Below are 24,549 nucleotides of genomic sequence, written 5' to 3' on the forward strand. Positions count from 1 at the left end.
CTCTTATCTTATAACAAAACCAGTGTACAATATTAGCTGTATACTCTTACTTAAACGAAACTCATAACCAAAGTTAGTTAAGCTTTAAAAATAACTAAACATCACCGCACTACAGCATGCCAAAACAGATATCCACCATCAACGCATTACAAAAGTGACCCATCCAAGGTCACGCAACACTGACCCAAGTAAAGTCGACGTCTAACCTATGTAGAGTGGTAGAAAATCGATCGAAAATGTATTCACCCTTTTGGCTGAATTCCCCAGGTTCATGGTGAGATATTCTCGCTCCTGGCTCGCCAAACTGTTAGATCAGAGAATTCTCACTGCAGAGATTTCCTGGGATCTTAAGTAGATAAAACACATCATTTTATGGAAGGTTTACTGTATCTGTAAAAGCGTCAGCCGTTGGAGATGCAGAGAACAGAATGCTGAGATTCACCTGACACACCTTAAAGTCATCTTAAAGGTCACACAGTTAACAACCCTGCAGCAGTCATCAAGGACACCTCTCCATTGCATATGAGGACGCACAAGGGCGTGTTCATTTCCTTTTATTTCCCTTCTCTTTGGTTTTGTTCAAATAAGGAGACTCTCATCAGAACTCAATGTCAAAATGGAAATCAGTTTCTGTCATCTGTGTGATAAAATAGCCAGTCAGGTTTTTAAGAAAGACAAAGCGTGTCAGCAGGAGATGAGACATATGCAGAGCTACTGAAGAAACATGTCGAATTATTACATTCAAGGTATGGTTTGATGTTGCCTTCTTCTCTTTACTGTTTAAATAGCTTTGCTGGTTTAATGGTTTTACATTTTATAGCTTTCTCTTTCTATTGGTTTGGATTTTTGTAGTTAGGTTTAATTTAGGTTATTAATTCACACATTAGTTTATATTACAAGGTCGTACATCATCACAACAAATAATGCTTTTATTAGTCATTATCACATAACAGATCTCCACATATGTAACAGGTATTTATGAATAAGGAGTAATACATAGTTATACATCAACTTTGTATAAGTGTCTAATTTGAGTTTCGTTAAACATATAAGAAGACCTTAAGTAGCTGCTTTCATGTGTTACTTAAATTCGCAATGTTGGAGCAAATGAACATAACGTTTGAACATGACGTTTAGTGCTTACTTTTAGTGCGTCCAAAAAAACTCTATCCATCATGAAGTCTTTTTTTTTTTCCTCCTGTGTCTCACTGCTAAGAGCGTATTTATAAATCACATTTGTGCTCATAACAATACTAATTATTTCTTAAAGAACAAACAAATCAGGCAAAAAAAAAAAGCTTGTTAATAAAAACTGCCAATATTATTTTAATTTGACTATATTATATATATATTATATATATATATATAAACCCCTGTAGGGTTTCTAAAGTCAATTTCTGTCTCTTTATTTATTTATTTATTTATTTATTAATTAAGTAATTAAATACTTTATCATTCAAAAATACAGCATATGATCTGGGCTTGCTCAGATGGGGCAGAATGTAGGTCTGGAATACAGGATCTTCCCCCCCCTTTTTTTTTTTTCTTTTTTTTTAAAATTCATCTCAATTAATATCGATCCAGATGTTGTCCCAATCGCTCTGCAAGTTGTCCACCATGATTATCATCTGATCGTGACACCGGTGACATGGACAATTTATTGCATGAACACGTATGAAGACTTAGCTACAGTGCAGACTGGTGACGACGGACAAAAGTTGAACGCTGAGACGGCAAGAAAAGGTCTGACAGAAACTGGCTGGGTCGGACCGTACAACAGAGCATACCGCTGGTCCTATCAAGACAAATGTTGAATTTCAGGCTAACCATTTGGTGCCCTGGACAGCCTGATAACGGAACGAAGCCTGTGGTGCAAGAAACTCAAGTGGATCCTGGGGAATCTTTAAGACCAACAATACTTTAAAATGGTATGTCAATATCTGGATATCAATTACTACATTGCTATTAAAATCCAATTGCCTTTATTGGTGTATATACACATCTTTCAACTTAATTGGAAAACTGAAGTTTATATGCAACTGTGTTTCAATGACTACAGGATGGTGTTGTTTGAACGTTTTCCCATATGCTTGTTTCCTTGCTGAGTAGTAAATAGAAAAGTTATCACATCATGACCTATAAGAGGTCCTCATTATCTCACATTCATCCTCTGCTCATTCTAGTCAACCTGAATATCCGGGTGTCCTGGCAGTCCACTTTTCACATTTGGTTTTTTTTTTCTTTTCCATTGCGGCCTAGAGAACCGACCCCTGGTCCTCACTTATACTGAACGAGTCACGTTATGTCCTGATTTAACTTTTGTGATGCTGAGGAAAGAGGTTTTTATTGTTGCCAACCCAGTCTCACAGAAAAAAAATGTTCGTATGCAGTTTACCTGCAGCACCTTCTTACAGTATACGATGAATATGTTATCACAAATTTGCATATGTTTCATATCAACATATGCTTTCTCTCGAATGGTCCGTATGCCACATTCTGCACCAACGGAATTTAACCAAGCTCACCTATACCACTACGCTATTTGTATAAGATTGATATGCAATAAATAATTTGTCCTAAACATATTGAGCGTAGCCCAGTTTAAGCGTAAAATTTGTGCTTTTCTCAACATATGATTTCACTTACTAGTTTTGTAATTCATGGGGTAACACTGTACAGTAACGCAGGTATCTTCAAAAGTCTTTAGGCTATAAATTCTTTAGCCCACAGAGGCCTTCTACATTTTGGAAATCTGCAGCAATTTCGAATTTTGGTTTGCCTTGAATAGGACAAGTTTAGCCTAAAATCCTGAGCCTTGTAAGTCTAATCATATGTCATGAAAAGCACAAAATGTATGCATGAATTCTGTCATAAAGACATGGACACTCCTGAAAGACGGGATGAGTATAACCAACATGATGACATGCCACTTCTTTAATAAATTCTCATAATAAATATTTATTCTAATCTTCGATTTCTTTAATTCATTCATGTTGTCTTTCACTATAATCATATTATCATTATAATTGTAATATTACTATTTTGCAGCTAGCTTCAGAGGGCTTGTTGGTGTCCCTCTTCACACAGTGAGCCGGTGGGAAGGTCAGACTTACTGCCAGACATATCGCACAGATTTGGCCAACGCAACCACTGAAACAGAGAACAACCAGTTACAACTAGTGACGTTACTCCAGGGGACTTCTTGGGTTTGGCCTACCTAGGCGCAGTTGGACACGGTCGGACTAGACCGCACAGAGGAGTCTCTAGTGGAGACGTGGCATTCCAAATTATGTCTTCTACAGCGTACAGAGTGAAGGAGCAAGTCATGAAACTGCAGATTCAAGTTGATGGGAGTGCTATTGTTCCTAATGTTCTGTCAGCCATTTTACAGCAGGTACCTCACGCAAAGTGTCTGAAACATTTCTCATTACTAGTATTAATAGGCTTACAGATGCAAGATTTAAAATTTTTACAGTTTTCAAAACAATGTACACTTTCTGATATAGTAGTTCTATGTCTCTGGCATCACTTCAAAAGCCAAGAAAAGGCTAAAGTGTTAAAAATTTCTTAATGGCTTAATAGTAAAAGAATGGGACATTTTGTCCCACATTTTACATTAAATATACATTAAGGCCAGTATTAGGTTAAAATGATTTTCTCTGCAATGTAACAGAAATCCACTCCTTAGCCCTTGCGTCATTGGGACAGCAATAACTGAAGGCCGCACTATAAATTTGGGAGCAGTGGTAGATCAGGTGGTCATGAGTTCAAATCCCAGCGCTGTCACTGCTTGGCCCTTGAGCAAGGTCCGTTAAACCCTCAACTGCTCATTAAAAATGAGATAAATGTAAGTGGCTCTGGATATGGGTGTCTGCCATAAGTAAAGTCCATAAGTGAGGTATATTCTCTTACACAGCAATTTGCCAACTATTACGGTATTTCAAGTTACATTTAACGTTGTGGAACGTCCACAAGACAAGTTAATTCCTGATATCAGTTACGTTATAGCGGCTACAAACAGTCGTTCTTTCACCGGCCTTTGTTCACTCTGAGTTAATTAAATAAAAAAATTATAATTAATTAATACTTATGATTAAGTTTTGTCTCTTAGGGTAATAAGGCAAAAAAAATGCAGCTCGTCATGTTATCAAGAAACCACAACACCCTCGATAACGAAGACTCTTCCATGGTGGAAAACTTACTGTGTAAAACCGGAGTACCCAGAGGAAACCCCGGAAACACGGGGAGAACATGCTAACTTCGTACACACAGGGCGGAGAAGGGAACCCCCAACCCAGGAGGTGAAAAATGTGCTAACCTCTAAGCCACCGCGCCACCGACTCCATTCTCCACCAAATCTCCATTCAGAATTCTTCAGCAGTTATAGTATGTGGTATGAATGAAAATAAATGAAGTTGTGTTATTCTGGAATAAAATCCTGATTCTGTTCCTCAGGTCATGTAGAAACTGAAGGAAAGTGGTATATAGAGGGAGACAACAGTGACCAGCAATTATCACCGGGATCCACAAAATTCATACATACTATTCAGCCTATACAATTTACATCCAGTAATAATATGGGTGATCAGAAGTATAGGGAATAAAGTGCTCACATTTAGGGCCATGTATTAATTCGATTTGAATTAATTCATTTTATTTGTTCAGCACTTTTAACTATAGATATTGTCACAAAGCAGCTTTACAGAAATCTGGATGTCGATTAATATTTAGATCCAAGTCAAGGAAATGCTTACTGAGACGACATAAGGAAGAAACTTTGAGAGGAACCAGACTGTAAAGGTATGCTATACGAAAGTAGAAGAGTAATTATTTATCAATCCATCTATCTGATGTTGCCCAGAAAAGAAGGTTTCTTCCTCATGTTGTTATCTCAAATACAATGTCATATTCATTACAAAAATTAGAATGGCTTTGTAAAGCTGTTTCCCAGAAAGGACATAACTAAGGACAAGCATTTATGTTTTGAGCAGGTATGTTTTGAATAGGCAAGCTAATTCAGATCACACAATTCAAATTAAAGCCATTTATTAATATACAGGGAGTCGCAAAAGTCTCCATACGTAGGGGAAATGAAGACTTTTAAGCAAAATGTCTTCCAAAGTCTTTCATACTTAGTTTATATTATATGCGTTTTTCTTCTCATAACCTTTAAGAATGCTTCTGACAAAAGAACGTATTGAAATCATTCTCATGGCTGGATCGGGAAGCTGTCGCAAGGTCGCGATGGACTTTAACAAGAAACATGGTGAGCACATCACACACGTCCCCTGTGCATGGAAACTTTTGGGACATGGTGTATTGCATTTTATAAAAATGCTAAATAACGCAAGTTAAAATGACCAAATGTTCAGACAAACCGTGACATCAATTTCACATATTAATCACTGCTCAGTAAGGTGATCTTCACACGTCTGACATTTTGCTACAATGACGTTCAGAAATACAGCACAGTGAATAGATTCAAACGTTCTGCATTACACGGTCATATTAATTTAATCATTCGTCGGATATTCAAATTTAAAAAGAATATCAGAATATTCTGGTATCTGGGATATATTGATGCACCTAATGAACATTTTGCCACTTCTATAAAAACGTGCCAAATATACTCGTTTTTTCTTTCTTTCTTTATTTCGAGTCTGGTTTGAATAATAAATTCAAGTATTACTTTAATGCATAATATATGTAGTTCTTCCAACACTGTAGCAATCTCTATATTTAATGAGAAATGATCGACTAGTCTTAATAAACCAACAGAAACCAACTGCAAAGCAAAAAATGTAGACCTTTTCTTTCATTATCTAGTTTAATATTCAAAAATAAAATGTTTTTTTTTTTTTTTAATAGTAGTTAAATTCATGACACAGCAAATACTACACTTTTATCTCTGCATCGTCCAAAACATCTACTGGCGGTGATGCGATTTTGGTAAAGTCCAGTCCAGTTTCTGAGACCACAGGAGAAGCATTAGTTGTCCTCAGAGTTAGAAGGGATGGAGAAGGAGAGAGGTCAGAGGTCATGGTAAAATTATTTAGTCCTGGTTTTTTTGCCAAACATGAATATTTATACTTGGGGTTCGAGGGCTTTTTACCAAAGGATTCCATTCTAGAAGGTATTGCACGAAGGTTTGGCTGAGAAGGCAGGTGTAGAAAGCTATGCAGCTCCATGTTAAGATCACCTTCCCTAGGTTCTTTTTCAGGAAACCTGCTTTTGTTGGTAAAGATAGTTGGCTGGAATTGGAAATAAGGCTTCCGATTTGAAAGTTTGTCCCAGTTATGGTTCCCACTCAAGTGCTTCTCTGGGCAAATCAGATTAGTGAGGGATCCCTTAATGATATTTTGGTGCTCAGATAAAGACATGCAGCTTCTTATGACCTCATCCATCTCCATCATGTTGACCATGTGAGGCAGCATCCCTTCACCTCCTCCTTCTTCTTTAAAATGACAGAGACTCTCAACACTGGGCATTCCCATAATTTGGCATTTTCCTAGATATGCGTCAACCGAATTGCAGGAAATCCGGTCCGTGTCAAGAGGGATCCCAAATTCTGTTTCAGGCATGACTGCATCAGGCTGCTTGAGACACTGGTACTCACTTATCATCATCACGTCTTCAGCTGTCTCACCTTCTGCAGAACCTCGTCCACTTGAGCCAGAGTTCCTGAACAGGTCACTCTTTCCTTGCATGTCTTGATTTAGGCCATGGTTATTGTTATACGTTATAGATCCACACTTGATATTCGCAGCTAATACAGCTGTCTTCTTAAGCTTGTTCTTTTTAGTTTTGTACCTCAGTATGAGAGCAATTATACTTACAAAGAGCAAGAGGAACACTGCTAATGAAACACTAAGGCCGACAGTCTGGACACGAAAAGCAACACTGGTTAGAGCTTCTGCTGAATTGGAAATATTCACAACAACACGGCAAGCCGTTGACCTGGAATCAAGCTTTGGACTACTTGCCAGAATCAAGAAGTCTTCAACAGTCTCACTCGTGGCTATGTTACCTCTTCTTTGATACACTGGGTTTGAGATATAGATACTGCCAGTGTTTTTGTTGACATTGAAAAAGCGGGATGGCTTCACTAAATTGTACTCCACAGTGCCATCCAGACCCCTATCGTAATCCATGGCGGTCACATGACCAATGCTTTGGCCCACTATGGCATTGTCTGGCAGAGTGAAATAGTACAGCTTCTGGGTAAACACTGGACTGAACTCATCCACACCTTCGATGTCCACCTGAACCTTCACCGTAGCAGCTTCGTCGCCTTCGTCTATGGCTTCTACCACAAAACAGTATTCACTTGTTCTCTCATAGTCAAATATTTGTCTGGTATGGATTTCTCCAGTGAGAGGGTCAATGGTGAAGGCCTCATTCGTGTCTTGGTTTCCACTACCATAGTCCATGAAACAAGAGGTCAGGATGGAGTAGGTAAGCAACCCAAAACTTCCTGCATCCTGATCAATAGCATGGACCATGCATACTGGAGTAAAAGCAGGTAGGTTTTCTGCTACCGAACAACTGATGGTAGGGAATCTAAAGAATGGCAAATGATCATTCTCATCAAGCACTGTGATGAATATCACTGCAAAGGACACCTTCCTGCCATCTGGACCACCACCATCTGATGCTTGAACAGTTAAGATGTGTTTAGTTTCATCTTCATAATCCAGAGTACCATTGGTTTCCAGATTACCTGTTTGATAGTTCAAGCGGAACAAACCTTTATTGTTACCAGAGATGATGTCATACCTTACGGTGCCATTTGGCCCAAGGTCTAGATCTTGAGCGGACACCAAGACCAGGAAAGTACTTAACCGGTTGTTCTCACTGACCTGCAAGTAGTATTCCGAGCTGCTGAAAACCGGTTCATTGTCATTGATATCAAGCACCATGACTGAGACTGTCGTTGAGCTGTTTAAGCGAGGCACTCCTCTATCCATCACAGTAACAGTCAACGTGTATGTCTCTGTGGTCTCTCTGTCCAGAGCGTCACACAGCACTAAATAACTCACAGTACTTTTCTGAAACTCTGCAGGCACTGCACCAGATTCGATGCAGAAACGGCTCTCCTCGTTTCCCCCGGTAATGGTATAGTCTAGGCGGGTGTTCTCCTCAGAATAATCCTGGTCCTGAGCCAGTAGGGTAAGGAGTACACTTCCGACAGGTATGTCCTCACACACACTCACCTGATATGTGTTGTGCTGGAAAAAAGGTGCATGGTCATTGAAATCCAGCACCTCTATATCTACAGACGTGACACTTGAAAGACTAGGACTGCCTCCATCCCGTGCTTCCACCAGAAGCCGAACGATGTTGCTACTGGCGACGTACTTCAAAGGCATGTCGGTATATATAGAACCTGCGCATAGAAAAGGCGTTAAGTAAAATATATGCTTTTTTTAAACACCTTGAAGTTTACAGCTTTATATGTATGTGGGGTGAGCTGTCTCCTATTAATTCTTTTAACGGTTTGCAATACTTTGTTTTCGAATGAGTTCAAATCAACGAAATCTGCTTGGTCAATCAGTTTGACAAATAATCAGGTGAAATTAATGAAAGATTTTGGATGAAAGATGCGATGCTCAGCTAGTTCATTGTAACAATAACAATGTGAGCCATAGGGTAAAAACCAGCTGTGACACTATGAATTCAGTGTAAGCATGAATTTTACACAAATATTACCATTTTCATTATTGATATAGAAGCCAGTCTTTGTGGAGGAGAGAAGCCTGTAGGAAATTTTGCCATTCCAGCTCGAGTCTCTGTCTGTAGCTGATACAGCCACCACAAACACATCTGCAGGTGTCAGTTCTGGCAACACTACCTGCAAGACAAACAGTGAAAAATAAATCTACTAAAGGCATTTAAAGTGTATTTATACTGTCTAATGTATATTACAAACAGTGAAGTTTATCATATTGTTACAATACAGAAAACATACATGTAAAAAAAAAAAAAAAAAAAAAAACTCTAACCATGCACAACATTACAATACCAGATAAGTGTTTTATATTAAATATCTGACCAACCTGGTAAAACTTCTGAGAGAACACTGGTGCGTTATCATTTACATCCAAGACCTCAACAGTTATCTGCGCCTCTGTCTGATGTACTGAATCTGACGCCACTACTGTCAGTATATGCAGGATTTGCTCCTCATAATCCAGACTTTTAAGAGCTGTGATTATTCCAGAATAGGAGTCAATGACAAAGCTCCCATTTGCCTCCTCTGTTTGTGCTAAACTGTAGGTGATTGAAGAACCGAGGTCGACATCAGCGGCCGTTACTTGGATGACAATATGGCCAGGTGGAAGATCTAAATCAACAACAGAATAAAAAAAGAATTCGTTCAAAGCGTTGAGCGTATCCATATAGCAATACAAAAAGTCGAAGACAACCTTGGGTTGTGTGTTTTATGTCTTCTGAAATCTGATTGATATCTTACTCTCAGGGACCACTAGAGGTTCCATCGCTGGTATCACTGGCCGGTTGTCGTTAACATCCACAACCTGAACCTGAACGGTGCATGTTTCCGTCAGAGCAGGATTTCCTCTGTCTTTAGCCTCAACAATCAACCTGTCAATTAGCAAAAAATGTTAATAAATGAGGAAAATATCATATGTATAGCAAAATATAGCAAATAGATCAAATGTGAATATAACAATAAACTGAAAATCAACTAACTAACACAAAGAAAAAGACACTTACTAAAAGACCATAAAGAATATTCGTACATCCGGGCTCGTATTTCGGGTTTCAGATTTTTCTATGTTCAGTTGTCCTGCTATAGTTTCATGATAATAAACCACCGTGAACATTAAAGAGGAATTTCTGCAGAAGCCTGGTGTCTACATTACATTGACAAAAGAATATCCATACTTTGTCCAAAACCTTTCATTTCCTGAATTTCCATAACTGTAATATGCTTTTAAAATGCTTAAATTCTTTAAATGCTTTTAAATTCCATACAAAAACCCTGTATTTGTCTGGTATCCGGTATGGGGTGGCTGTGGATCAGGTGGTAGAGCGGGTTGTCCACTAATCGTAGGGTTGGCGGTTCGTGATTGGCGGTTGGCGATTCCCGGCCCACGTGACTCCACACGCCGAAGTGTCTTTGGGCAAGACACTGAACCCCGAGTTGTTCCCGATGGCAAGTTAGCGCCTTGCATGGCAGCTCTGCTACCATTGGTGTATGAGTGTGTGTGTGAATGGGTGAATGAGACACAGTGCACAAAGCAAAACATACAGCATATCCCTTTATGGGTGCAATTCTTGAGCGTACCTGTAAGAGGAGATGATTTCTCGGTCAAGGACTGCACTGGTGGCAAGAATCCCACGTACAGAGTCGATAATGAAGGCATTGTTTGGATTTCCATCCACTATGGAGTAATCTATCCGCCCATTCAGACCGCTATCAGCATCCGTTGCTAACACCTGAGAATAAAAGTTGTAGTGACTAATCTTTGGATTATGCTCTCGACTCATGCAGTAGCATTTGGGATACACTCATAATCCGTTTGGTTTATGTTCTTCAAAAAAATACTCTCCATCACTCAATAACAACAAGACAAACACACATACCTGCATGACATAAGTGTTAGGAATCTGTCCCTCCCAGACTGCAGTTCTGTAATAACTTTGTTTAAACGCTGGAGCGTTGTCGTTTACATCCTGTAGAGTGATGGTCACTCTGGCGTGGCCTGAATGGCGGCCATTTTCTGCCAAAACCACCAGGTGAACCTCACGCTCCCTCTCGAAGTCCAGCAGGAGCTGATCTCTAACTGTTATATCACCTTTGGGAGGATGAGAGAAAGTTCATCTTGCGCATTATTAAAAAAATCTGTTTTGTCACTAGTCAAAAGTCATCTTAGTGTGACGGGGATTTTGGTATATTATCCACATATCATCTATATCTTTAGAGTAGATACAAGCTTATTCATGAAGATCGTCGACTGCTGAAAATTGATATAATATTGTGTAATATGTAATATTACATTTAGGACACATTAAAAAAAAAAAAACTAAAAACGTTACATAATTTCCAAGAATGTATTAGATTTATGTTAGATGACTAAAGGTAGAAGGAGGACAGTTACATATGCATTAAAGGTTTCGGTCTCACCTGTGTTAGAATCGATGCGGAACGCTCCGTTCTCATTGCCGCTAAAAATACTGTACTTCATCGTGATTTCTGTAGCGCTTTGATCGTGAGCTACAACATTGCCCACCCAGGATCCTGTACAACAACAAGAATATTTTTAAATATTAAAAATATTTTTTACAAATATTATTTAATTAAGCTCATGAATGTGGTTGATTTTTTTTTTTTTTTAAGTATTAACCCAAGGATCTAGAAATCACTAGAAATATCTCAAGGAGAGACATATACTGAAGAAATACAGGATTTCATACTGTCAGTATATCCAAGCACATACTATATGTATTGTATAATGAAAAAATTCAAGATTTAATTGCAATCGGTTTATTAACATTGATATTATTTAATGATTTCACTGACAAAATACTGAATAAATTGTTCAGTACCTGTCTCACTGTTCTCAGGTAAGCTCACTTCGTAGTGTTTCTCGGTAAACTGTAGCAGAGGCTCATTTCCGTTGAGGGTAATTATCACCAGGCAGGTGGAGGTGAGAGCAGGCGAGCCTTGATCTACAGCCCAAATCTTCAACACCTTTGTCCCTGATACACTGGCCCTCATGGGGGATTTCGTCTGCACCTCTCCGGTTGATTGGTCGATTTGAAATTGCTCATCTTCCTCCATTAACCTGTACACCACCGAACCGTTTTCACCTTGATCTGGATCAAATGCTGTCACCGTGGCGACAGTTGTTTTTTGTCCTGCACTAATCGATGCCCTTATTGGGTCGTTAATGCAGTGAGGCGCGTTATCGTTAACATCCTCCACCTGAACGCTGACGGTTACGACAGAACTACGCGGACCCTGACTACAGCCGTCTGTCGCTACAGCACGGAGACTGTACTGCGATTGAATTTCTCGGTCCAGAGGTTTTGTTAAACGTACGGCTCCTGTAGAGGCGTCCACAGAAAATGTCCCGGATGCCTCCTCGATCAGGGAGAAGGTGACTTCGGCGTTTGGACCCTCGTCTGGGTCTCGAGCATTAAGACGGAGAATCTCAGTGCCAGGAGGAAGGTCTTCGCTGACGATGGCGCGGTAGCTAGTTCGCTCGAAAGTGGGATTGTTGTCGTTCTCGTCTGAGAGGTTTATAGAAAGAGTGGCAGTGGAGGTGAGAGAAGCGGCGCCCTGATCAGCAGCCTTAATGATGAGTGTGTAATTAGAACATTTCTCTCTATCCAGAGAGTTCGTAGTGCTGACAGCTCCAGACACAGAGTCGATAAAGAAATCTCCGAAAGTGTCTAATCAAGACAGGAGAGAAACAGAACAGGCATTTAAAGAATGGAAAGATACAGATTCAACTGAAATTTATAAGCTTAGTAATTACATTTATGGCATTTTGCAGAGGCTTATCAACCCTTATCCAGAGCAACGTATATTTATCTCCTTTATACAAATGAGGGTCAAGGGCCTTGCTCAAGGGCCCAGCAGTGGCAGTTTGGCAGTGCTGGGAACTGAACTCATCACCTTCCTATGAGTAGTCCAATGTTTTAACCACTGAGCTACACACTCCATAAACAACTCTATAACATAACAATATAATATGTAATATAGTAGAATTCTAACTAGAAATCTAATTTCATGCTTACTACCATGTTTACAGTCATTTAACAAAACTCTCTAATCACTTTTAAACACTTGCTGCTGTAAGCCATTAGATCTTGCTCCCAAGAGCTCACTGTTCCACAGTCTTCACAAGTGTTTTCCTCATTAGAGCCCACTTTAGTGAAGTCAAGATTCTGAAGCTTGTGGCCAGAAAAGTGTACAAAAGATATCAATATTGCAATCAGATGACCGGCGAAACCTTCAAACATAAGCGTGGTTAAATATCCTTCGAGGAACTGCATGAACATTGAGCTTCTTTCATAAATATAGTGTACTCACTCTCTAGAGTGTAGGACACCGTTCCGTTGATCCCGTTGTCAGGGTCAAAGGTCACAGCGGTGTGAATGACCCCTGGAGGGAGATTCTCCGGTATAACGATGTGGAGGAACGACTGGGAGAATTCAGGAGGATTATCGTTGTCGTCGAGCACCGAGCACAGGACTGTAGTTGTGCTGGAGAGAGCAGGAATCCCCGCGTCCTCTACCTGAACTGCAGATCAGCCAATCAGGTGCAGCAGCGTTAGGTCATGTGATGAGCCCAAAGACCAGTTAAAGACAGAATAAACAGAAACTTTCTCAGCACTTTTATTGTAGGAGATTTATAGCGTATTATATGTTTGAACTGCAATTGTAAACGTACGTGCCTACAGAACTGCAAACAAACGGTCTTACTTCTAAGACAGTCTGTAATATTAATATGAAACAGCGGGGCTGGAATTTTAAACAGGACATCGTGGTGGTTAATCCTCAAAGCTCTAATGACCCAGAATATCTCACCTCTGAGAGAGAAGCTGTGCTGCAGTTCCCTGTCCAGCTGTGTGGAAGTGCTAATAAGACCAGCGTGTGAGTCAATGGTGAAAAACTCATAGCCAGGACCAGGCAAGAGGCTGTAGCTTATATTAGCATTCTCACCTGGGATGAAGAAAACACACTTATATAAAGCGGCACATGAACTGCTAGTCTTCCACCTTTCCAATCGTGTTTCTTTCCTCCTGCACCGTACCTGAGTCCAGGTCCACTGCCGTTACTGTAATCACTGCTTCTCCTGGCTCTCTGTTCTCCATCACACTGGCTCTGTAAAGGTTCTGCTCAAACAGCGGCGTCTCGTCGTTCACATCCAACAGCAGCACGGTCAGAGTCTGAGTGGAGGACAGAGACGGTGTCCCGCCATCTGAGGCCTGCACTGTGAGCGCAAAGGCATGCTGGGATTCGTAGTCCAGCGAGGAGTTCAAATACAAATGACCTAGAAAGAAATAAAGGGGCGGGGCAGGGGGGATAGTGCAAGCATACTGATTAACATCAAACCTGCTAAAACCAGATTTAGGATATATTGCATGATGTTGCACTTACTTAAATATAAATATGATTTACTTAATGAGTCTATCTATTCGTTAATTATTCAATGTAAAATGACTATACTTTTATTCCACTAGCAATTTAATACATACATACGGTACGTTATACTGCATGTGCTGCTAATAAGGAAACAAAAGCTAGAAAAGATGCTCAATAAGAAACTCGTCTCTGGTTGGTTTTGCAAACTTTGCCAATTACGGTATGTCCTAAACCAAACCCCTTTATAGTGCACCCTATTTAGTGGACTCTTTCGGTAGTTTTACATTTTGTATCCATGCCAAAAAGCATACTGAAAAAGTTTTTCTGAAAATCCAGTGTGCTGGTGAAATCCCACAATGCATTGCAACTGTTTGTGCCCGAATCATTTATACGAAATAGTACAAAATACCCGTGATGCACTTAAGCATTTCTAGGGAATAGGGAGTAGGGCATCATTTGGGACACAGGCGTAGTCTATTAATGAACACAGGTGTCATGGACATGAGCAGGAGTAAAAGATTCTTATAATTCACATTCTGTGAATTTATACCAAATACCACAGCACAGAATTTTACCTGATCTCTCCAAACGAAACACTCCAGCTTCATTTCCAGACGTGAGTCTGAAGGTCACGTGACTGTTCACTCCTTCATCGTCATCTCTGGCCAGGATATGATGCAGGAGACTCCCGACCTCTGTGTCCTCTGCTACGTGAACCGTGTCGTTCGAAACAAAGACAGGGCTGTTGTCGTTGACGTCCAAGAGGAACACTTGAGCCGTCACCGAGTCGACGTGTCTGCTGTCGCTGGCGGTGACAGTGAAGGCAAAACTTTGATTGCGCTCACGATCCAACGACAAAGTCGTAAAGACTGCCCCAGTATCAGGGTCAATCCTGAACGGAAGTGTCTCCATAGAAAGGGTTGGGTCAAAGGTCAACGTGTAACGAATAGCACTGTTACGAAGAGTCGCATCGCCGTCGACTGCTTTAAAGACGTAGACTACGGTTCCCACGGCAACATCTTCCTGAACCCCGAACACCATAATGCTATTGTTGCCAGGGAAACCAGGGGCGTGGTCGTTAACGTCGTCGACGCTGACAGCCACTAGGATGGTGGCGTTAAAATTGGGATGAACTTTGAAACAGTACTGCTGATTCGTCTCATAATCTAAAGGCTTCGCTAAATAAATATCGCCATTCGCTGCATCAGTAGTAAAGTACAAACTCCCATCTCCGCTAGCGACGGTGTAGCGCAACCGCTCATTGGCTCCCCTGGAAATTCCAAGTGAGCCAATCAGAGATCCCACGCTGGCATCCTCTCTGACAGTTAAACGTCGGAGACCCAGAAAATCGCGACGGCCCACTTTACGTCCTTGTGCGCAAGTGTGGACCTGAAATTAAATATCGTTAAAAATGTTATTTTTCCGAGCAGTATTAAACGTAATTATTTAGATATTGTCGTGAACCCTGACGTGTCACCTGTACGTGCACAAGCGCTGTCTGTTCTACAGGGGTAGCACCGTTGTCCGTAGCAACCACCTCGATGGTGTAGTTCGTCTGGTGGTTGTGATCGAATCTTGCTGAAACCTCGATCTCTCCACTCTGACTGTCAATCTCAAAATGAGCCTTTCCATCATCTACAGGAAAAGCTTGAACGAAAAATGGCATCCACCATCAATTTTGGGCAGCTTATTTAAAAGAGCACTTGATCCAGCACGTACTGTTCTTTTTCATTTCATGTAGGATTTCAGGACGCTTCCGATTCGCTATCTTGATTTATCAAATGAATCAAATAATGCCAATGATTTGGTTAACTCGGTGCGCAACTCTATAAAGAAAATCCAAAGAAGAAAGAGATAATCGGACCAAACAGTCACGTGCTACATTTACATCTCACTGTAAGAGCGTATACTTCATAATTTTATCCGTAAGATATCTGTTGCTTGAGATGAGCAATGTCCCTGATGCCGTCCTCCATGTTGACTTTAAAGAGACGGTGCTATTAATTAATGAATAGTATCATATTTATGTATTTAATGGCATTCCATAGACTTCTTACTTTTTCCTTCCGTCTGTAGTTATGTCCGAGATGTGAATACTGACGTGCGAAATTTCTCTGAATATGTGTGTGTACGCTGTAAATAAATACGGATAAATAAGATACGAACGTATGTACTGTGGGCTCACCTTCTCTTAGAGAGAATGTGACTGTCCCATTTTCTCCTGCGTCCAGGTCCTGAGCATACATGCTCATTATCACTGAACGGACAGGGAGGTCGGAACATACCTGATAACAAAAAAAAAAAAAAAGACATTTATATCATCAATACTGCTACCCTACTCTTCACAGATAAAACTAAGCTATTATGTACACTGAATACAAATACTATGTATTTAATATTCATATTGTATATATTGATATAGTCATATAACGAAGATGTTCTGGACCGGTATTAAACGTATTACATTTGGCAGGTACAAGGATTCCGACTCTACTTCTACTGAAACCTTGATTTCTTGATGAGAGAGCTAAAGTGAGTTAAACGTTGTGAACCTGCACGGTGAGCTCCTGGTGTGTGAACTGAGGTGGATTGTCATTGATATCGGTCACGGTTACGTGGACGGTTGTGGTGGAGTTGAGGCGAGGATGACCGTGATCCGTCACCAATACTCTCAGAGTGTGATGAGGTCGATGCTCCCGATCCAGAGCCACCCAGTTAATCAGCTCTCCTGCCATAAGCGAGAAGATAACACAGGACTGGAATGAATATCATGTAATGCTCAAGTCCTGAACATCATACTCAACACATTCATTACATATTACAATATTTTAAATATATATACAAATCCGTACAAGTTATTTTAAGGAACTACATCATGCTTAAACCCTTACTGAGAACTTAAAGAGCCACTGAGCCCAGACAAGAACAAGACTTTATAAAGGGTATAAATGACCATCTGCTATAAGAGTGTGTATAGTTTGTGCTCAAATTTTGTTAAAGGCTACGAAATTGCTGTAAAAAAAAACATTTTGTTTAAACATACAGCCATTTTCTAAAGACTAACGGGTCTAGTGTTTTCATTACAAAAAAGTTTATTAATGATTAGAAATGGCTGCCTCTGCGGGTAAAGCTCAAACGATTTACTAAAGGATGAATTCTGCCGTCGCACCTGTTTTAGAGTTGATGCGGAAGTGCTTGGTGTCCGACAGCAGGATGTAGGAGAGCTGTCCGTTTTTCCCCGAGTCTCTATCTGTAGCGCTCAACTTTCCCATCAGGCCGTGCGGGTTCAGACTCTCCGGAACGCTGAAAAAGTATCTGTCTCTACTGAAAACTGGAGTGTTATCGTTTTCATCCTGCACCGAGATGATTACCGTGGCTGAAGCGCTCATTTCTTCATCACCGCCTTGAGCTGCGGCGCTGATGTGAAATCTGTACGTCCTCTCCGACTCGTAATCGAGACTGCGAGCCACGAAGATCCAGCCACTATCAGGCTGGATAAGGAACGGCAACATCGTGGACACAGGCTCCATAGAGTAGCTGAGGATTCTGTGTGAACGTGATCCAGGCTGCGATTTGATCCCATGCGCGCGCACTTGGATCACACGGGTGCCACTTTGAGCGTTTTCTCCAATCTCGACTTGGTAGATTAGCGTCTCGAAGGCTAGCACGTCCTTTGTGTTCGTCGAAGAGTCGAGCTGCACCGTAAGGCTCATCGAGGAGCTTAAAGACGGATTTCCTTCGTCCTCGGCCACTACGTTGAGCTCGTATCTCTGTGGAGTGTCTTCTGTAACGCTGCTCTTTAGCGTTAGAGTCCCAAAATGAGGATGAATGGTGAATAACTGGCTCTCTGGATGCAGAGAGTAGCGAATCTGTCCATTAGAGGCGCTATCGCTGTCGTGAGCGTGTGCCACGTAGAGCGTCGTCCCAGGAAGAGCTTTTTGGGGTATCGTGATGAGGTCGAAGGTCATTGGGAAGACTGGTGGGTTGTCGTTGATGTCAGTGATGATTATGTGGACGTGAGTAGTGCTGTAAATGGGCGGAGTACCAGTATGAGCCTGAACAGTGAGATGTGCACTTGGTAGGGACTCATGATCCAGGGGAATGTTGGTGTAAATCACACCAGACTGGGAATCCAAAGAGAAAAATCCCTCGGGGTCACCAGAGGAGATTTGATATACATGAGCATCCACCAAATCTGCAAGGTATAATACCTTTATCAATGCATTAATATCCATCAACAAAAAACATAACCTCTGTGATTGACAGGCGAGAGGTAATTTTGTTCTGTTCATTAGCATGGTTCATTTACGTTTTTGCCTTTGCCACGACCATATTTGTAGCTCTCCCGTGAGTTTTACGCAATCCTATGCCAACTTCCTATTAATCAAAAATTTCTGACAATGCCAGAACTTTGTCGTTTTTTGGCTGCAATGACGCTAAATCGGCCAATTTTTGTGTGGAAACTGTGCGGCGTAAACGCAGTGAACGGAAACTCACCGTGAGGTTTTACGACCTGCACCTCCCCCACCGAGGTGCCGCGAGGAGAATCCTCAGACACCGAGAAGCTGTAGAGGGACTTTTGGAAGAGCGCAGGGGCGTGGTCGACGTTCAAAACGTTGATGATGATGTCCGCAGGTTTCAGAGAGGCCACACCCACTCCATCGTGGGCGGAGACGGTGAGTCGCACAGTGCTGGTGCGCAGTTCGGAGAGAGTCGAGGACACAGAGAGTGTACCTGCAGATCACACACACACACACACCAAATAAGTGTGTTTTCCAGAGATTTATACATAGTAGTCAAAAAAGTATTAACAAAGCTGTTATCAATCCTAATAATAATGCTTTCTTTTCACATCATGCATTTCAGTCTCGGAACTTTAACATAAATGTTCGATTTCGTCCGTTTCACCTGATGATTCGTTCACAGAGAAAAAAGAGGCGTGGTCTCCAGGGAGAAGCTCGTATGAGACTCGTCCGTAGTCATCCGAGTCTCGGTCAGTGGCAAAGACGGTGAGGATTTCAGCGCCGGGTTGAGTGTTTCTACTTAAGTTTGTTTTGTATTTCTCTGGGCGAAATACAGGAGCGTTGTCATTTACATCATCCACATCGATGTGAAGATACGTCTGTGAGCTGAAGCCTCCCTGAAGAGGACGAGATAAAATGGAAGAAATGAACTTATAAAGTGAGAGAAAACAAGTGTCGTTCACTTTATCAAGGTCACTTAAAGAATAATAACAATAATGTCTGTCCTCATGTAAAAGTATAAAACATACTCACTTGGTCTTCAGCTTTTACCAAAAGGTCAAAGTTCACCAGGCCTGCATCACGGTCGATGTCATGAGACACGCAGATCTCTCCCGTAACGGCGTTGATGTGAAACAGTTTGCGTGTGTATTCCGTGTTAAACGCGTCAGAAAAATCGTAACGCACCGTTCCAAACTCGCCACCATCAGCGTCCTCGGCAGTCACCTACACAACGACAGTTTTATAAATCAAGAGAACATTAATGCATTCATTTTACTATTTAAAATACACGCAACTATGAAAAAAAAACCCATGTATAAGAGTAAATATCATGAATATCATGTTACTGTCTTTACTTCTTTCTCCTGTTTCTACAGAAAATGACAGAATCTAGTCATCTGAGACATAAAATATGAGACAGCAACTCTGTTGAACTCTCAGTTCTGATTGGTCAGAAGTTATTGATTCGTTTCCTATAGCAGCAGCTCTGACAGGAGCACCAGCTGTAATGTGAGACGACAGGTCAAGATTTCAGCTTTCATTTCCTCATATTTACATCTAGACGTGTTACACAGTTTAGAACATGGCACCTTTTGTTTGAACCCACACGTTTTTTTCGAGCGATCAAAAATATTGGAACACGTGACTGACGGGTGTTTCTTGCTGCCCCAGATGTGCCCTGTTAGATCGATTGTTTAAAGAATAAATAGCTCTGAATGTCTACTTTTGGTTTGAGCCCTAGGTTTCGCCTGTGAAGACCGCATTTGTTGCTAAAAATGGATAAACCAACATGAAGACCAGAGAGCTGCCTATGGGAGAAAAGCAAGCCATTTTGAAGCTGAGAAAAGAGAGACAATCAATCAGAGGCATTGCAGACGCATTGGGCGTAACCAATACAACAATTTCGGATGTCCTGAAAAAGAAAGAAACCACTGGTGTACTAACAACCAGACAACTAACAGGTCGGCCAAGAAAAACAGCAGCAGTTGATGACCGAATCATTGCGAGAGCTGTGAAGATGCCATGTTCTAAGTGTTTAACACTTAACATCTGGATGTAAATATCAGGAAATGGAAGCTGAAATTCTGATCCATCGTCTCAAATTCATCTTTTGATCTCACACCCAAATGTACTCAATGTATAGCGAAAACAACAGGATGCTCCTTGCTGTTCCAATACTTTCAGAGGGGACTGTTTAACATGAGAAATGACAACATTAAATGTAACTATAAATGGATAAAAAGTATAACGTATCAACATCACTGATTATTTTCCTATAACAACACACCTCCAAGCATTGTATTCTTTACCTATTACAGGGTACAAACCTGAATTTGACTTCTTGAAGCTACAATGAATAATAATAATAAGAAGAAGAAGAAGAATACAGATATAAAACATTACTATAACCTTGCTACAAACTATACTACAGCCATGACGATCATCATTCTTATCATTTGTCACGTACAGTTTATGGCTGTTTGTCTTTTCGCTGTCTTTCATGTCGTGTAGCCCTGCGTTCGGCATCGTTTTATCAATCCTTTCCTATAATAAATGTGATACACTGGATTTTATAGCCTGTGTGGGCGAGAGTGTGTCTGAAACCTTTGATCAAAGTCTAAAAACTACCGTACTGTAATCATGTGCGTGAAACCGATACGTTCAACAGAGCTGGACAGATCAGCGATGTGAAAGGTTTTGGAGACCTAAACACTACTTTATTATTAAAGTCTCCAAATAAAACCCACTCGAAATATTATTCTTTCAAGGAATAACATATAAAAGAAAAATAATGTTCATTATATTCAGAGGGCATGCGTCATGGAATAATTATTATTTGGAGTAATACGATAATAACAAATTATAATATATAGAATAATATTTAGAAGGTATTCAGCATGTAAGAATTATTATTATATTATTTGGAGTAATTAGGTAATATAATAAATAATTTTGAATTATAATAACAAATAACTACAATGGTTTGAAGCGGTCTTTTTTTGCAATTTCATGGTGTTTCTCATCTTTCTCTTCTATATTGTAAGAAACATGGTGTGGGGTGATTATTCTAGCATTGTTTTGCTGTTTGTTCCAGTAAGACACTGCCAGGATTCAAGTCAGTCATTCACACACACACACACCCTTCCCACCTTGCAATAACACTGTAGTCTTTGTACTGAGAAGAGTAAACACTCTCGCTCTTTCGCTGTCAGTTAGAGCTGTCTCCTAATTCATAAAGAACTACTTTCTGTGTGTGTGTGTGTGTGTGTGTGTGTTTGAAGCACTGACACCAGCATTGGTAGTGTGTGGTGTTGATATGAGTGTATCAAGGTACAGCAGCATTGTCAGGGTCTCGAACACTATGTATACTTATAGAACCCAAATAATGTCTGCAAAGTGATGATCACTTTCTCGAGAGAACAAACATCAGGTATATTTACCTGGATAAAGCAGCTTCCGATGGCCAGATGCTCCCGGATGGTGGTGGTGTAGACCTGCTGTTGGAATACAGGTCCGTTATCATTGACATCGTCTACGAAGATGCTAATGGTAGCTGTGGAGGTTAAGGGAGGAAACCCAGAGTCCACTGCCACCACCAAAAACACCAGATCCGACTCTCGCTCTCGGTCCAAACCTGCAGCAGTGCTGATGATACCGGTCAGCGGGTCAATATTCACCAGAAAGCTTCGATCCGACTGTAAAATCGAGTACGATATCCCAGAATCCTCATCATCATCGTGGGCCTTGACCTGTATAACCGAGCTTCCTTCAGGAGCGTCCTCGAAAACGTTCGATTGGTAGATTTTTTGCTCAAAAATCGGGGCGTTATCGTTCACGTCGGAAATTCGTAGAACAAACGTTCTCTCGCTTCTCAGAGGAGGAGAACCGAAGTCCGAAGCGATGATGGTGAGCTTGTATTGGTCCTTCTCCTCCCTGTCAAGCGCGCCATCCACGCATAAAGCGTACACAAACTCATCTACAGACTTTAAGCTGAATTTCCCTTCTCCACCTTCAAGGAACACGCTGACTTTGTTCGGTTCTCCCAAATCTGGGTCTGAAATGGTGATTCTGGCCACGTAATCTCCATAACCAGCGCCTTCAGAAAGCTCTGGATCTCCACTTTCGCTCAAAAACACGATGCTGATATTGGGGCTGTTATCATTGACGTCCAGAATCCTGATTTCCACAAACGTGCTGCTGGATTTCGGAGGTGATCCATGATCCTGCGCCGTCACGACCAGCTCAAAAGACGACCTGGATTCGTAGTCCAAAATCTTGTTCACCCGAAGAACCCCTGTATTTTTGTCAATGGTGAAAAACTCATCCGAGTTGCTCAGGAGTTGGTCGATCTCATAGGTGACGAGGCCGTTAGAGTCCGAATCCAGATCGTGAGCGTTTACCTGGCACACAGGTGTTAAAAAAGGGGTGTTTTCCCAAATAAAAGCTTGATAGTCAGTCTGATTGAACACAGGGTGGTTGTCGTTTTCATCCAAAACATTAACATTAACTTGTAAGTGCCCGGTTTTGGGTGGTACTCCACCATCAAAAGCCTCAATGGTCAGATTGTACAAATCCACAGTTTCTCTATCCAGCTCTTTCACAAGAACCAAATCCAAACTCTGGGCGTCCAGTTTGAAAACTCCATCTGTGCTACTTTCCAAAATTCTATACCCTTGAACGCCAAACGTGCCTTCATCTTGATCTTCAGCAGCATCCAGGTGAAACGTCGTCCCAGTTGGAGTCCATTCGGACATGTTTAGCATCACAATTCCTTCAAGAAACACAGGTGCGTGATCGTTCGTGTCTTTCACCTCAACTTGAACCCTAATCACCTGTCTTGTCAAACATGTAATGGAAAATTCATATCTGTCTCTGTGCTCCCGGTCCAGAACTGCAGACGTAGAAATGACTCCTGTCTCCGTATCTATCTTCAGATCACGGAAAACATCCGAATCTGTGCTCTCGGATATGAAGAACCCACTGCTTTGTACACCTGGAGGAAAAGTGGCTCTTACATCCCCTACAATGGTACCTACAGGTAAACCCTCCTCAACAGACACACTGAGGTTATACACCTGTGCCCATGACTTTACACATAATAGCAATAAAATGATCAGAAATTGCAATAAAATCCTTACACAATGCTCCATTTTTATGTACCATGTATGAAATAATTCACAAAAGTACTAATTTGAGCTTTTCTTCATATTTTTAGTCAATGAGAGTCACTCACATGTGAAACCTCTGAAAGTTCAACTTCAAACACAGATATTTTCAAAGCTTACACTCATCACATTTTATCCTGCATGATTAACTCTAATATTTATAATTCTAGTAGGTTACCGAGTTGTTTTCGTATCTATAAATTGACTTGTAGTGCTGTAATTCCAGTACGAACCGAATAATCCACACAGAGGTGCGCCTTCTGCTCTGCTTTTGCCTGGGAGTCGATACCAAAAAGAGTCGAATCTCCAGTTAGTGAATCGAGTCCTACGTTGCGGAGTCGATTCTACTGCGTAAAAGCGATTCAGTTAAAGTTCGGCACAAAACCTCGTGAATTAACAAAGTAGATTTGTTAAATTGTCACTGTTGGAGTAAAAATACCACAAAAAACCGAATTGTGCCAGTATTTTTATTTTAAAATGTAGGGAAAGGCTGCCTTTAAATCAAACAACGTCAACTACACAACCCCAGCTAGCGTTAGCAGTCATCGAGATGAATGTTAACATAATTGCATAAATGTGCCAAGGTCACTTGTCATAACCATATATCGTTATAGCGTATCTGCATTTATTTACTCGCTTATATATTTATTTATTGCAACTTTGATTTGACAAAGAAAAATCGAGAAAACTGTGCAGAATCGACTCTTTGAATCGACACTGGATTCCAGACACCTGTAATCAATTCCCGCGCGCACGTGCGTGCACTTCTTTCAATATTGCACTGATAGGCTGCACTAATTACTGTAGCACCCCTGAAATTCATTTACAATAAAAGCTCAAAAATTAAAAAATAAATAAATAAGATCACAGGTGATATAGCAAGAACATTACTTTAGTTGTGTATAATATTTATTCAGCTGAGCGCATGTTTTAAGTATGAGAAGTCATAATGCACTGTCCCTAGTGTACAGTCGTGGTACTGCATGTGGGCTGTATTCCAGTTCAGGCAGATCAATCATGTT

At 40.9% G+C, this 24,549-nt stretch overlaps 1 protein-coding gene across 1 annotated transcript; it reads right to left on the reverse strand.

The window, feature by feature from the left end:
* Window positions 1-5,894: 5,894 nt before the first annotated feature.
* On the reverse strand, window positions 5,895-23,902 carry dchs2 (dachsous cadherin-related 2). The gene is made up of 20 exons (XM_053619550.1): window positions 21,803-23,902; window positions 19,395-19,586; window positions 19,027-19,258; window positions 18,616-18,852; window positions 17,288-18,313; window positions 16,671-16,846; window positions 16,304-16,403; window positions 15,596-15,753; window positions 14,694-15,507; window positions 13,787-14,026; window positions 13,561-13,695; window positions 13,064-13,273; window positions 11,572-12,420; window positions 11,150-11,263; window positions 10,609-10,820; window positions 10,310-10,461; window positions 9,473-9,603; window positions 9,057-9,343; window positions 8,710-8,851; window positions 5,895-8,386 (listed from the first exon to the last, which is right to left on the reverse strand). The coding sequence occupies exons 1-20, from the start codon at window positions 23,510-23,512 to the stop codon at window positions 5,895-5,897; spliced, it is 9,609 nt and encodes a 3,202-aa protein (XP_053475525.1). The 5' UTR covers window positions 23,513-23,902.
* Between the last annotated feature and the right edge of the window lie 647 nt (window positions 23,903-24,549).

The sequence above is a fragment of the Ictalurus furcatus genome, chromosome 29 (assembly GCF_023375685.1).
Source record: "Ictalurus furcatus strain D&B chromosome 29, Billie_1.0, whole genome shotgun sequence".
NCBI lineage: Eukaryota > Metazoa > Chordata > Actinopteri > Siluriformes > Ictaluridae > Ictalurus > Ictalurus furcatus.